This window comes from Rhinoraja longicauda, chromosome 3 (assembly GCF_053455715.1).
Source record: "Rhinoraja longicauda isolate Sanriku21f chromosome 3, sRhiLon1.1, whole genome shotgun sequence".
In the NCBI taxonomy this organism is placed as follows: Eukaryota; Metazoa; Chordata; class Chondrichthyes; order Rajiformes; family Arhynchobatidae; genus Rhinoraja; species Rhinoraja longicauda.
In genome coordinates, this window is record NC_135955.1 from 27,311,904 (window position 1) to 27,328,108 (window position 16,205).

Below are 16,205 nucleotides of genomic sequence, written 5' to 3' on the forward strand. Positions count from 1 at the left end.
AAACATGCTGTTGTCCCTAGGCAAGCTTTGTTTATCAGTCACTGAAATTAAATTTAAGCAGGTATCTCAAGTAACAAATACATGGAGCAGAACAGTGGAAAAGAACTACCTGCCCAGCACACTCTTTCAATCATTTTTCCTTTTGTATTAAGCTACAAACAAACTTGTATTAAAAATGAACTAATAATAACAAGGATGTTCTGCCCTGCAGTTTTGTGTTCATTGTGCTTATTGCGAGGGATATCTCTATGTGAGCATGGAGGGTGTTTCCACCCTCTACCCTGAAGTGTCATGACATCGGGAGCTTTCACTGTTAGTTTCTGGATTAAGTCACAGTGGTCACACTATAGACAGGGAGACCATTATTAGGTCCAAATCCTTTATTCCCCATCCAAAACCATATGCAATGAGTGGTGCCATCTGCCACTTCTCTGCTCACTCTCCCAACCTATCAAACAACCCCACCCGTATACACCCATCACAAGCCAGGATTTCTCCTGTCCTTAGCTCTCTCCCAGCTTCCACCCCCTCCCCATTACAATCAGTCTGAAGAAGGGTCCGACACAAAACATCACCTATGCATATTCTCCCGGGATGCTGCCTGACCTGCTCAAATACTCCAGTACTTTGTTTTTGGTAAATCGGCCTCTGCAGTTCCTTGTTTCTACATAGTATTTAAATGTATAATAGTCATTGTTTTAGTGCAAGAAACTCAAAATTACAATTTGCAAACAGCTGCTCCATCACTTTGTTTTTTTACTCAAGGTTCCAATGTCGGCAGCCTCTTGGGTCAACTGCTTGTCAATTCAGAAGTCACATATAAAATGCAGTTAACTCTAATAATGGTCACATGCAGACTGCCCATCTTTCTCCTTCCAATCAACTGTTAATGCTGGAACTAATCAGCAGCTTAGGTGTCTGTGGGCCGAGAAGTAGAATTAACATTGGTTTTACACTTGCCCAACATGGACATATCACAGGCATATTCTGCAAACTCTCCAGGTTTGACCCAGAGTCTCTCTCATTGTGAACATTGCTGCCTCTCTGAGGCCTTCAGAGTGAACTCTGTGTCGTCTGATCTCACCTCATCCTTGGGTCTTTCTGGCTGCAGGATTTGCTTGGCCAACTGAGTGGATCCATGCCTGAGCAAGGATTGCCATCGGCCCTAGAGTCCTTCTGCTGAACTCCCTGTGGAATTTTCAAGGGGAACGTTGTTCAGCTCAGCTCCAGCTATTCCGTGTAGATGCCGGTGGAAGAGTGTGCAAATTGGGAGAAAAGAACACAAAGTGCTGGAGTAACTCAATCTTCAGAAATGCTGTAGGTCAGGCAGCATCTCTGAAGAACATGAATAGGTGATGTTTTGGATTAAGACCCTTCCTCAAATTGATTGTCGGCTGCATGGGGAAAAAAGCTGGGAGAGAGGGGAGGCAGGATCAATTTTGGGAGAGCCATTTCCATGAGAAATTAGTTTAGTCACACCACATGATCGAGTGAGAACTAGTGAGATCATCAGGTCTTTCCACGTAACTTCACTGGCAGGGAATTGGCCCTTTAGTATGTACTGAGAATGATGTCACCAGGTGGCTGGGCTCATGCCCGAATGGTATGTTGGCATTCATAGCAAGAGGATTTGAGTTTAGGAGCAGGGAGGTTCTGCTGCAGTTGTACAGGGCCTTGGTGAGACCGCACCTGGAGTATTGTGTGCAGTTTTGGTCTCCTAACCTGAGGAAAGACGTTCTTGCCTTAGAGGGAGTACAGAGAAGGTTCACCAGATTAATCCCTGGGATGGCGGGACTTGCATATGAGGAAAGACTGGATAGACTGGGCTTGTACTCGCTGGAATTTAGAAGACTGAGGGGGGATCTTATAGAAACATATAAAATTCTTAAGGGGTTGGAGAGGCTAGATGCGGGAAGATTGTTCCCGATGTTGGGGGAGTCCAGAACCAGGGGTCACAGCTTAAGGATAAGGGGGAAGTCTTTTAGGACCGAGATGAGAAAACATTTCTTCACACAGAGAGTGGTGAGTCTGTGGAATTCTCTGCCACAGAAGGTAGTTGAGGCCAGTTCATTGGCTATATTTAAGAGAGAGTTAGATGTGGCCCTTTTTGCTAAAGGGATCAGGGGGTATGGAGAGAAGGCAGGTACAGGCTACTGAGCTGGATGATCAGCCATGATCATATTGAATGGCGGTGCAGGCTCGAAGGGCCGAATGGCCTATTCCTGCACCTATTTTCTATGTTTCTATGTTTCTATGCCGACTGATATCAGAGGTCGGCCAAACATCACAGTTTCCCAAACATAGTGCCCCATGGTTAAGAACCTTGCTGCCTGGTGGGACGTTACGTCATGCTAATGGCTTGTTAATGGGTTTATTGACCAGAAAATGAGTGGAAAGTGAAGAGACTGGGTCCTGAATTTCAGCATAACAATGTCACAGGTGGAATGCTGACCATGTGACCAGATGAGGGAAGTCTAGACCCAATGGGGGAGGAGCAGAGACGATCAAGAAAGTGACTGGGTCTATTTAGAGAATGGAGGGCATCGCTTGTTTTCCCATCCGGATCATGTTCATTCCTGCACCCGCCTGCTTTTTCCTTGCTCGCTCTCCTCTTATCTCCTTCCTCCCCTCCTTTCAAACACCCAGTCCTCCAGCCCCCAACTCTTTCCCCTAATATCTCCCCCACTTTAATCCCCTGCCTTATCTCACCCAGTCTGATCTCTAAACTACCAACTAGGTACCTTAAGCAAACGTTTGAAATATGCTTCTTTAAAGAAATGTACACGTGGCACTGTGTCAATTACCAGAAGCAAGGCTGTCTGACGTACTGTGTCAGGAATCACACCCAAAATAGACAGTAAATCATTCCAGTAGCACAAATTGAAAACAAGTACCTCTTTTGAGAACTATTACTCTTTTCTGTCTGTAACTAATCATAGACTTCATTATGCTGTACATTTCAGCATGTCCTGTTTTTATTTCGGATTTCCAGTCCTTTACGTTTAAATCTGGTCTGTGAGCTTGCCTGGTTAGAGTGCCGGGGGATGCATATAGTGACGTCTCATATTTCATGGTGGATGAAGGTGACAGCAGGGACCACAGCAATAGCCTGCTTTGGAACGTGGAACCTTCCCTGCCCTGATGAACCACATTGACCCAAAACATCAACAATCCCTCCGCCTCCACAGATGCTGGCTGACCCCCCGATTTCTTCCAGCAGACGGTTTTGCATTCACAACCACTTATGTCTCCAACCCTCCCTGTGTCCTGTCTGACAAAGCAACTTAACTCATTCTCTCTGTGGTGCGCCATGTGAAAGACGTGCATTTGTGTGGCTTCTTTCAGAGCACCCTGAATAGAGTTACTGCCAAAGAAATACATTTCAAACGTGTTGTCCGGATGGAACCATAATGGACAATTCTTGAACAGCAGTATGAGAGCTTGCTTCTTTTTGGTGTATGGGTCTCGACTCGAAATGTCACCTATTCCTTTTCTCCAGAAATGCTGCCTGACCCACTGAGTTACTCCAGCATTTCGTGTTCAGCTGATGTAAGCAGATTGTACACACAAATTTCCTCAAAGCTCAGTATCAAGATTCACTGCTTAATATTTAACTGCTGTAGAGCTCACTTTAATTTTCAGCTGCTTAACACAATGAGACCACATTTCCGATAATTTGACTCATACCATGTGAACACAGTGTGCTGAGACTGCATGACTAAGCAAAAACTCTTTCACTGCTCCGCCTTCAGCTTGCTGCCCACAACTGCCAGCATTCTGTCTCTCCGTAAACCTCCCGACGTCATCTATCTGGTCATACTTTCAGTCACATGCCCCATTATCTCAGCACTACGATGATGTTTTATTTTGTTTTCAAATATTTTAAGGAGCTTTAACGTTGCTTTACAAAGAAAGCTTTTAATTGATAAAAGTGGAGTGTTTGCTGTGTGTTTCAGACTGAAAGAACTAGTACAGGTAGCCAGGCAGCAAACTGCGGTCAAAAGACAGGGTGGCACAGAGGCGTAGCGATAGAATTGCTACATTACAGCACCAGTGGTCGCTGGTCCTCACGGACTCGGTGGGCTGTAGGGCCTGCATCTTCCAGGCTGCATCTCTAAATGTAGGTCTAAGTCTAAACTGGTGCAATTTTTGGTCCATAGTGCCCTCCATAATGTTTGGGACAAAGACCCATCATGGTTCCACCATGTAGATATTACAGCAGTATTTATACATAGTCCCCCCATTTCGGGGCACCATAATGTTTGGGACACAGCAATGTCATGAAAAAGAAAGAAGTCATGTTTAGTATTTTGTTGCACATCCTTTGCATTTAACCACTCAAGAAATTACCATTTTTTAGCTTTGAAAAACTCCTTTGTTGCTTTAGCAGTACATTTGGGATCATCTTGCCGGGAATGAACCGCCGACCAATGAGTTTTGAGGTATTTGTTTGAAGTTGAGCAGATAGGATGTGTCTATGCACTTCAGAATTCATTATACTACTACCATCAGCAGTTGTATCATCAATGAAGATAAGTGAGCCAGTACCTTCAGCAGCCATACATGCCCAGGCCATAACACCCCCACCATCGTGTTTCACAGATGAGGTGGTATGCTTTGGATGTTGGGCAGTTCCTTCTCTCCTCCATACTTTGCTCTTGTCATCACTCTGATATAAGTTAATCTTCATTTCATCTGCCCACAAGACCTTTTTCCAGAACTCTGGTTGTTCTTTTAAGTACTTCTTGGCAAAGTGTAACATTCTTACTCTCTGACTGCTCCCTTGGCCAGATAACAACAGTCACCCTGATTATACCCCATCAGAACAATTCTCCTCACCCATCCTCTCTGCATCTTTACAAGCTTCATTTGATTTATTCCCAGTTCCAAATAAGGGTGTATGACCTGAAATTTTAACTCCCTTTTTCTTCCCTCAGATGTTTAGAGCGACACTAGTAGACCCGCTGCCTCACAGCTCACTGACCTGGGTTCAGAGTCAAGTTAGTCTATTGTTATTTACATCAGAATGCAATGAAATTCCTTGGAAATTCCTCTGCATGGTTCACAGAGTAAACAGTATACATAGAGTATTGATAAATATAACAAAATAAACATGTGGATTGCAAACCAGCAGAAGAGTGCAAAAAAACCCAACTAAAGGACAATAATGGAATTTCAAAATGAGGTATAGTTAAGAGTAAGAGTATGTAGCAGTACCTCTGTTAAGGGGGTGCGAAAGAGGTGATTTGTTCAGGAGTCCGATGGCAGTGGGGAAGAAATTGTTACATTAGGCATCTGGGCTACTGAGCTCCAGTATCTCTTCTCGGAAGGTAGACAAGAGAAAAGGGAAAGGCCAGGGTGGCATCATCCTTGATACTTCCAGCCTTCCTGCAGATGCATCGTGAAGATGGACTGCATGGAAGTAAGTGGCGACCCTGTGGTGGGCTGCCTTGTGTTCACCACTCATTGCAGGTTCAGGCGGCGAAGAGCAGAGCAGTTGCAATACCAGGCTGAGATGAATCCGGTCAGAATGCTTGCAATGGTGCATTTGTAGACATTTGAGAGAAACCTCATAGACATGCCAGATCTTCGCAGAGTCCCAGGAAAGTAAAAACATTGATGCAGTTTCATGATAACCACATCAGTTTGAAAAGAGCAAATTAGGCTACTGGTGATAAGGATGCCTGATAGAATGTAGGGAGAATGGGATTCATGTAGGTTTAGTGTAAATGGGTGGTGGATGGTCAGTGTAGATTCAATGGACCGAAAGGACTATCTCTCCAGGAATGTGGAGAGATTGTAACAAAATGCTGGAGTAACTCAGTATAAACCAGCATCTGCAGTTCCTCTCTACACGTGTAGAGATAGTGGATAGGGGATGACATTACTCTGTGAGCCGGCATAGACCTGAGGGGCTGAATGGCCTCTGTCTAAGTCCCGAGGAAACAAGATCAGTCTGTAGAAAGATCCCGATCAGAAAAGGTCACCTATCCATGTTCTCCAGAATTGCTGCTCAGCACTTGTGTCTTTATTTTTAACCCAGCTTCTGCAGTTCCTTATTTCTATGTCATATACAAAATGCTTCAAACAAATTGGGAAGTAGTGTTATTATTCGTGCTCTGTGGCAACAGCCATGAGCTAAAGTGGAAAAGGCACAACTTCCAATGAGAAACAGTTCCCTTATCTTTCCTGAGTATAAAAATACGGGGTCCTTGCTAGGTAACGTGCTCTGTGACTCTGCAAGAGGAGAACAGACACGATGGTTGTGCTCAAACTCTGCTCCAAGGTACGCTTGAAAGCAACTTTTCAGTCCCGGTGTTTTTACTGTGTGTGATTTTCTGTATTATTTTACTCTGGTGATCTTGAGTAGCTCGGACATTTCCTTATACCCGCGCGGCCGTGTTACAAATCGCGCAAAGCAATTTCTGCAAACGCAAGAGACGGCAGATGCCGGAATTTTGCCCAAAATGCAGAGTGCTGGTGAAACCCAGCAGGTCAGGGTCGGGCAGCATCTGAGGGGGGAGCGGGACAAACCGCATATCGGGGTCGGGACCGCTTCTTCAGACTCCCAAAACTGTAGTGAATACAGAGTGTGACATAGTTTTTTCACTGAAATATTAAGTCACAGCATGTTGCATGTTTACGTTGTTTCAATGATAACTGAGAAAGTGTGGAAGAAAGTAGAAATAAGGATCTCCTGGTGCTGAGTTACTACTCCAGCACTTTGTGTCCCAAAACTGTAGAGAAAGCCTGTCTGCCACTTTATTTCTGAATCAACTTCCTGTTGCTCTCAGACTGAGCGCGTTTTCTTCAAACCTGTTTGAACTAGGTTGTTTTTAATCTCAATCAGCCCAGTAACTTCCTCCCGCCTTCCAACCCTCAAATGTGCGTTTACCTCTCCGGGGCATCTTGATCATCCTTAATCTTCATTACTCCACTGTTTGTTGTCGGGAGCGCGACCTCTGGGATATCTGACACCCTCGCCCGTCTTTTCGTCCTCAAATCTGCCTTTTTGACCCTACATTTGATGTTCTGTTACCTCCTTGCTTGACTCAATCACACCCTTGCTCTGATGGCACTCGTGTTAAGCACCTTTTATAATGTTGAAGACGCGTCACTCGGAAAAAAAGGTTCCCCACCCGAAATGGCGACTGTGTATTCCTTCCACCTGCTGTCTGGCCCGTTGAGTTTCCCCAGCACTTTGTATCTTGTTTGTGAACAGAAGTGCTGTTGTGATGAATGAATTCCTCACCTTTCCTTCCCTGCGCTGCACCCGAGGATTTGTGTTCGGCTCTGCGTTTAAAAACTGCTGTGCCTTTTTGTTTTGAATGTGTATCTACTGCACTTTCTTTCATCCTCCATTGAAACACTTTGGGTTTGAACCAGAAGTGAAAATAACTTGCATTAGCTCTTCAGCAAAGTTTCACAAGTTCATCTTTAACAAAAGAATGGAAGTTACATTTGCATAGTCGCTTTAATGAGACAAAACTTCTCAAGCAATTATCCGGGAGTGTTACTAAACAAAAACTGACAGCAAGATGTACAGGGATATAATGAGTGTAAGAAAATAACTGCAGATGCTGGTACAAATCGAAGGTATTTATTTCATAAAATGCTGGAGTAACTCAGCAGGTCAGGCAGCATCTCAGGAGAGAAGGAATGGGTGACGTTTCGGGTCGAGACCCTTCTTCCTTATCTCCTGAGATGCTGCCTGACCTGCTGAGTTACTCCAGCATTTTGTGAAATAAAGACCAGGGATATAATTAGGACAGATGAACTGAAGTTGAGCTGTAGGTTTAAAAACGAAAGAGATGCTTCTTTGAAAACAACATCTCATGTTTTGTTACCATCTGGCAAGTTTTGTCACATTCTTATTTTCACATGCACTCTTTACAGTGTATTGGATGAGCGAGGTGTAGTCCAGAAAGGTTCTGCGGCTGATTATGGTGCAAAAATCTGACCTACGTGTAGTTGCTTTCGCACAGCAAAATGGCCTCTGACAGGAATGACTGGATCCTTCTTCTTTGCTGGAGTGGGAGGTGATTCAGTGCGTCTACTTACTTGTTTTTCTAATGGACCACGCCCTGTCAGTCTGCCAGATTGGGAAGTCTTTGGGAAAGAGGAAACAAAGCAGATATTTGGGAATCCCAAGACTTAAAAATAAACCCGACTTCCTTACTGACTGGAACCTTTCCATTTACTTTAAAGAGGATATTCCAAACAGCTCGAGGAAATACAGCAGAATCGGCACAAGCCTTTCATTATATTCGGTGTCATCCAGTTAATACATTCATCGTCCATACACCGCCACCTCCAGTTTAAATTCCATTTGGAATATTTTAGAGGACCAAGAAACCAAGAATCGTGTTCTTATAAACTGTTGCAATGAAAACACCGTTTGCAGGGGCGGAGCAAAGGATGACAGGGCACGTTTTGCTAACTGAGTAGACGTGTTATTAAAGTGGGTCTGCCTACTCTTAAGGAGGCAAGATTTTTCTTTCAAATTTTCTCCGAGATCACACTCACTGATGAATAAGTGGTGTCTCCAACGCATTACTCTTTCGGGTATTATAGACCCAAGTGAATAGTTCCCTTCTAAAAAGGAAGTGCAACACCCATAGAAGTTCACAGGTTGCACAGAGCCTGAGAGGCTTAACAAGTGACAGTGCTAATTTTTGAGTTATTTGATTTTTAAAGCACAATTAATTTAACTGAACTAACCTGCTTTATTTTCATCTTTCAGGATGAGTTGAGCACCAAGCTGAAGGAAGCTGGCAATAAGTTAGTTATTGTTGATTTCTCTGCGACTTGGTGCAATCCATGTAAAAGGATAGCACCAATATTCGAAGTGAGTATTGGCAGATGCAAAAATTTGTGATCTGTGGTTTTGAATATTTTGACTGCTGCATGACAAAGATTGAGCTTTGTATCCACAAACCTTCCTGATTATGATTAGCCTGCAGCATCTCAATTTGGTTCCCTGTGACCTCTGAAGAATTAGTTAGTCATACAGCACTGAAACAGACCCTTCCGACCAACTTGTCATGCCGACCAAGATACTGCTTCTTTGATGGAAACATAGAAACATAGAAAATAGGTGCAGGAGTAGGCCATTCGGCCCTTCGAGCCTGCACCGCCATTCAATATGATCATGGCTGACCATTCAGCTCAGTAGCCTGTACCTGCCTTCTCTCCATACCCCCTGATCCCTTTAGCAAAAAGGGCCACATCTAACTCCCTCTTAAATATAGCCAATGAACTGGCCTCAACTACCTTCTGCGCAGAGAATTCCACAGACTCACCACTCTCTGAAGAAATGTTTTCTCATCTCGGTCCCAAAAGACTTCCCCCTTATCCTTAAGCTGTGACCCCTGGTTCTGGACTCCCCCAACATCGGGAACAATCTTCCCACATCTAGCCTCTCCAACCCCTTAAGAATTTTATATGTTTCTATAAGATCCCCCCTCAGTCTTCTAAATTCCAGCGAGTACAAGCCCAGTCTATCCAGTCTTTCCTCATATGTAAGTCCCGCCATCCCAGGGATCAATCTGGTGAACCTTCTCTGTACTCCCTCTAAGGCAAGAACGTCTTTCCTCAGGTTAGGAGACCAAAACTGCACACAATACTCCAGGTGCGGTCTCACCAAGGCCCTGTACAACTGCAGCAGAACCTCCCTGCTCCTAAACTCAAATCCTCTTGCTATGAATGCCAACATACCATTCGCTTTCTTCACTGCCTGCTGCACCTGCATGCTTGCTTTCAATGACTGGTGCACCATGACACCCAGGTCACCTTGCATCTCCCCTTCTCCCAATCGGTCACCATTTAGGTAATACTCTGCTTTCCTGTTCTTGCCGCCAAAGTGGATAACCTCACATTTATCCACATTATATTGCATCTGCCATACATTTGCCCACTCTCCTAATCTATCCAAGTCATTCTGCAGCCTCCTAGCATCCTCCTCGCAGCTAACACTGCCACCCAGCTTCGTGTCATCCGCAAACTTAGAGATGTTGCATTCAATTCCCTCGTCCAAATCATTAATATGCACTGTAAATAACTGGGGTCCCAGCACTGAGCCTTGTGATACCCCACTAGTCACTGCCTGCCATTCCGAAAAGGACCCGTTTATTCCTACTCTTTGCTTCCTGTCCGCCAACCAATTTTCTATCCACCTCAACACTGAACCCTCAATACCGTGTGCTTTAAGTTTGTACACCAATCTCCTATGTGGGACCTTGTCGAAGGCCTTCTGAAAGTCCAGATATAACACATCGACTGGTTCTCCCTTATCCACTCTACTAGTTACATCCTCGAAAAATTCTATAAGATTCGTCAGACATGATTTGCCTTTGGTAAATCCATGCTGACTTTGTCCGATGATTTCACCACTTTCCAAATGTAATGCTATCACATCTTTAATAACTGACTCTAGCATTTTCCCCACTACCGATGTTAGTCCCACCTACCTGTGTTTTGCGTCTATTTTCTATCCATTTACCTGTCCAAATGTATTTTAAATGTTGTTATAGAAGGTCTTCAATGACTTCCTCTGGCAGCTCATTCCATATGCACACCAACCTCTGTGTGGTTAAAAACTTCCCCTCAGGTTTCCCCTCATTGATTTTATAAATACATAAGGGGGAAAAGGATGATTAGAAAGAGAGTCGGATCCCTCAGGATCAAAGCGGCCAACTCTGTGGAGCTGCAGGAGATGTGCAAGGTGCTCAATGAGTATTTCTCCTCTGTATTTACTGAGGAGAAAGACAGTAGGACGGAGGTACTTGGGGCAGTCAATGGAAGTGGCTTGAGAGCAGTCAGTGTTACAATCAAATAGGTGCTGAAGGTACTATCGTGTATGAAGGTGGACAAATCTCCAGGGTCTGATTAGATATATCCGAGGACATTGTGGGAAACTAGAGAGGAAGTTTCTGGAGCCCTGGTTGAAAGTTGCTGGAAGGCAGGAGGGTGGCAAATGTTGTGCCTCTATACACGAAGGGCTGCAGGGAAAATGCTGAGAAGTATAGGCTAGTGAGCTCCATCCGTGGAAGCCTCCATCTGTGCTGTATAATTCTGTAAGCATTGGTTGTAGGTTTGTGCTGAGCTTAATCTGAAATGGTATTCCTGCTGTATTTCCACTGGGTGATGGTGCCTCGAACTGAGTGATCTGCTGGGCTATTGCAGAAGGCCTTGGGTGTGAAGTGCTGGAGTAATTCGTTTGCGCAGGTTTGGCCAGCATGGGATTCCAAACGCACAAATTATATCATTAGCTGCCTCATCTATTCAAAGCCAATGCCATTACCTGGGAGAGTTGAACAAAATGGTTCTTATAGACAATAGATAGACAATGGACAATAGGTGCAGGAGTAGGCCATTCAGCCCTTCGAGCCAGCACCGTCATTCAGTGCGATCACGGCTGATCACTCTCAATCAGTACCCCGTTCCTGCCTTCTCCCCATACCCCCTCACTCCGCTATCCTTAAGAGCTCTATCCAGCTCTCTCTTGAAAGCATCCAACGAACTGGCCTCCACTGCCTTCTGAGGCAGAGAATTCCACACCTTCACCACTCTCTGACTGAAAAAGTTCTTCCTCATCTCCGTTCTAAATGGCCTACCCCTTATTCTTAAACTGTGGCCCCTTGTTCTTCACAACTATTTGGTAATCACTGGGAAACTACAACCAATATTGCATTTTAATTGCAGATTAATTTATGTCAATGACTGAATTTAAGTCTTTAATGTATTTCAAGTTTGATTAAATTAACATTTTTAATGTAAATTGAAATGAGGAGAACATTATTTGCTGTATGAGGAATACATTTTATTTTTATTTTCTCCGCAGGTATTTTCTAACAATTATACAGATGCGTTTTTCTATAAAGTGGATGAGGGTGAAGCTGCCGTAAGTTGGGAATCCCTGCAAAAACACCTATACTTAGAAACACATCACAAACATTAGAAATGAAGACAAATTCCTGCAACTCGATTCTTGGAGGATAGAACAATAAAGAGAGGAATTCTGAATGTCTCACTCCTGGGAACACTACGGTTAGGTGCTCTGTGCACTCCTGGTCTTTGCATTTTGATGGATAGACATAGTGTGGTTCTGTAGGTAACACCTTTCATTCCAAGTTCAGATTCCATTGTGTGGTCAAGAAGAAAATCCAGGCCAATACTCCAATCTACTCCTCAGGGGGTGCTACTTTTCAAATGTTAAATCAAAGCCCTGAATATTTAATTACCCTGCTTGGTGTCAAAGATTCTGTGGCACAAGTACACAGACGACAAGAGGTGTTCTCGGGGTATCTTGGTAAATATCATTCAATCAACATTACTGAAACAGATTATTTGGTCATTTCCACGTTGCTGTTTATGAGAGTGCATATTCTGGTTGCTGTGTTCTGTACCCCATTAGCAACTGCACTTCACAGGAACTCACTGGGTATAAAGCACTCAGATCTCCTGAAGACACAAGTGCTTATATAAATGCAAGTATTTATATAAAACCAATTATAATTTTCATCGATTGGTATTTGAGGCCACATCTGAACCAGTAGATGACTGACAGGTGGAGTGTCCTGTTGCCGTGCTGTAAACTATAATTCCATTAATATGTGTCTTTCAGGAATTATGTGAAGCATACGCTATCAGTGCTTTTCCAACATTCATCTTTTTCAAGGATGGAAAACAGGTAAATTGATGTTTCACTACTTGAAGCATATTCTCCTAATTTTACAAGAATGGCCACATCCCATTCACATAGAGGCATTTAGAAAGTAGAGGGTAAACTTCAAGTACATAAAATCATGAGAGTCGGAGACAGGGGAGACGGTCAGAACCTTTATCCCAAGGAGGAAATGTCAAGAATTAGAGGGCACTGTTTTAAGATCAGAGAAGGAAGGTTTAAAGGAGATGTACATAGAAACATAGAAAATAGGTGCAGGAGTAGGCTGTTCAGACCTTTGAGCCAGCACTGTCATTCAATAAAATCATGACTTATCTAAAATCAGTACATTGTTCCTGCTTTCTCCCCAGATTCCTTGATTCTGTTAGACCAAAAAGCCATATCTAACTCTCTCTTGAAAACATCCACTGCCTTCTGTGGCAGAGAATTCCACCGATTCACAACTCTCTGGGTGAAAAGGTTTTTCCACATCTCAGTCCTAAATGGCCTACACCATATTCTTAAACTGTGACCCCTGGTTCTGGACGCCCCCAACATCGGGAACATTTTTTCTGCATCTCGCCTGTCCAATCCCTTAAAAAAATTATGTTTTTCTATAAGATCCCTTCTCATCCTTCTAAATTCCAGTGAATATAAGCCCAGTCGATCTATTCTTTCATCATATGTCAGTCCCATCATCCCGGGAATTAACCTGATGAACCTACGCTGCACTCCCTCAATAGCAAAAATGTCCTTCCTCAAATTAGGAGACCAAAACTGCACGCCATACTCCAGGTGTGGTCCCATCAGGGCCCTGTACAACTGCAGTAGGACCTCCTTGCTCCCCAGACGCAAATCCGCTCAATATGGCCAACATGTCTTTTGCTTTCTTCACTGCCTACTGTATCTGCATGCTAACTTTCAGTAACTGATGTACAAGCACACCCAGGTTTCATTGCACCTTCCCTTTTCCTAATCTGACACCATTCACATAATAATCTGTCTTCTTGTTCTTGCCACCAGAGTGGATAACTTCACATTTATCCACATTATACTGTATCTGCCCACTCACCCAACCTATCCAAGTCAGCCTGCAGCCTCATAGCATCCTCCTCGCAGCTCACACTGCCACCCAGCTTTGTGTCATCTACAAACTTGGAGATGTCACATTTAATTCCCTAATCTAAATCGTTAATATATATTGTAAATAACTGGGGTCCCAGCACTGAACCTTGTAGCACCCCACTAGACACTGTCTGCCATTCTGAAAAGGACCCGTTAATTCCTACTCTTTGCTTCCTGCCAACCAGTTCTCTATCCATGTCAATACCCTACCCCCCAATACCATGTGCTCTAATTTTGCACACCAATCTCTTATGTGGGACCATGTCAAAGGGTTATTGAAAGTCCAGATACACCACATCCACTGGCACTCCCTTATCCATTCTACTTGTAACATCCTCAAAAGAATTCCAGTAGATTAGTCAAGCATGATTTCCCCTTCATAAATCCATGCTGACTTAGACCGATCCTGTCACTGCTTTCCAAATACACTGCTACTACATCTTTAATAATCAAATCTAGCATCTTCCCCACTACCTGATGTCAGGCTAACTGGTCTGTACTTCCCTGTTTTCACTTACCCTCCTTTCTTAAAAAGTGGGGTTACATTAGCTACCCTCCAGTCAGGAACTGATCCAGAATCTATAGAACATTGGAAAATGATCACCTATGCACCCATGACATGTCGTGACATGTTTTTTTACAGAGTGGTGGAAGCAGATACAATAGTCATGTTGTAGATATACACCAATTTGCAGGGAATGGAGGCACAAACAATATAGGCTGTGGGCCTGTTCCTGTGTTGTACTGTTCTATGTTCCCAGTGGAGGTGGGGTGCAGGGGCTTTGTAGCCAGTTCCACTGCAAGGCTCCTGAGGGAAGTTGGAGTCAGAGGGCAGCCCCAAAGGAGGGCAATCAAAGAACTTGCAAATGCCGCCGAACGGAGCAGTCACTGGCTGATGCTGAAAAGAAAAGATACTGTCTGGGCTGCCACGTGACCATCTAGAGGCTAACCATAAGACACACACCCAGGTCTGATCACCCTATGGTGGGCCTGCCTCGACTGAGGGTGTCTTGTGATAAAAAGCCGAAACACCCAGTGACGTTGAGGTACACAACTGAAGAGGTGTCTGAATGGTAGCAACATTACCTAGTGGTCACCCCCAAGAACAACACCAGTCAATTGTAGTGCAAACCTTGGGGATTGTAACATCTAGTCCAACTAATCAATCTAATTAACACATTGGTCATCCTGCTGGCTTGGAACAGCTGGACTGAAAGATTGCATCCACACAAGCTATTGTCTAGCTGAACACTGTCACAATGATTTCTGAAAACAATGGGATTAGATTCCATTCAGGATACCCAAGCATAAAGTGTATGCTGATAATATACCCATACCCTCTACCATACAAAACAAGAAATCATACACTTTGAAATTTCAAGTATAAGAGGCTTTAGCAAACAGGCAGAAAAATGGAGAGGAGTATTAAGGTTGATAACTCGGATTAGAAAAAGGCTGGAAATGGCATTCCGCAAGGAATGGTGCCTGATCGCCAGCATACACTTTGCACAAATGACTTGATCTTTGGAATTGGAAGTACGATGTCAAAGGTTTGTGGCGAAGCGGAGGTGAATGACAAGTACAGGCAACATATTTTTAAATTGCTGAATAAATCAGGAACTGCCATATATAAAAGTAAATATTTCTTTGGAAAATGCAAGCAAATTATGGCCCATGACAACGTTTGGATGAAGGCCTCTGAGACCTTGCACCAGTGTGGAGATTACAGTGGAAGTGAGTTGGGGAGAGGATCACACAGGGGAGAGATCACGAGTGGGATACAGTCTGAGAACATTAGGAATGAGGGAATGGTGGATGCACAAAATAACGATGGAATGTTAAAGGAGGTAACATGGAGGAGAATGGTCCTTGAATCTCGGGTGGTGGCCCAGGTTGGGCATTGTGACCACTTTGAGGCGATGCAAGACTTTTTTTCACAGGTACTTTGGTCTTTCCAACCAGCTGATCCATCAATGTTACATTTTCAGGTAACTACTATTGTTGGAGGAAATGACGGTGCGATTGAGGAAAAAATCAAGGAACTGACAGTGATGCAACAGCAGTGAATCTTTGGCGATGCCCTGTCGTAAATTCTTTCAGCACCTGTCCTTGCTGTGAAATGGCTGGAACAAAATGAAAGCTATTAATGCACTGTGATCCAGGATGTAAAATAAAAAAAGTGCTGCACATGATGGTCTTGTGAACACTGTTATTTAAAGTTATATGGTTAGATCCTTCATGGTTTGGCTCTCCTCACTTTACCCAACAATGAGGGGAGAGGATAATATCTATCCATGTAAATGAGATTGGAAGCACTAGATAGATTTACTCTGATTATTCACTGTGGAACAGAACATTTTCCTTCCCTTGTGCATCTTAATTTTGTCTTAGAAAATCTATTCTATGCTGTTTTCAA

At 43.7% G+C, this 16,205-nt stretch overlaps 1 protein-coding gene across 1 annotated transcript; it reads left to right on the forward strand.

The window, feature by feature from the left end:
• The first annotated feature begins 6,179 nt into the window (after positions 1–6,179).
• On the forward strand, positions 6,180–15,981 carry LOC144592346 (uncharacterized). The gene is made up of 5 exons (XM_078396891.1): positions 6,180–6,286; positions 8,744–8,848; positions 11,843–11,902; positions 12,626–12,691; positions 15,778–15,981. The coding sequence occupies exons 1-5, from the start codon at positions 6,260–6,262 to the stop codon at positions 15,853–15,855; spliced, it is 336 nt and encodes a 111-aa protein (XP_078253017.1). The 5' UTR covers positions 6,180–6,259; the 3' UTR covers positions 15,856–15,981.
• The last annotated feature ends 224 nt before the right edge of the window (positions 15,982–16,205 follow it).

Coding starts and splice junctions, on each gene's coding strand:
- LOC144592346 (XM_078396891.1), top strand. CDS start 6,260: ATGGTTGTGCTCAAACTCTGCTCCAAG. Junction 11,903..12,625: donor TGGATGAGGGTGAAGCTGCC/GTAAGTTGGGAA, acceptor TGTGTCTTTCAG/GAATTATGTGAAGCATACGC. Junction 12,692..15,777: donor TTTTCAAGGATGGAAAACAG/GTAAATTGATGT, acceptor TTACATTTTCAG/GTAACTACTATTGTTGGAGG.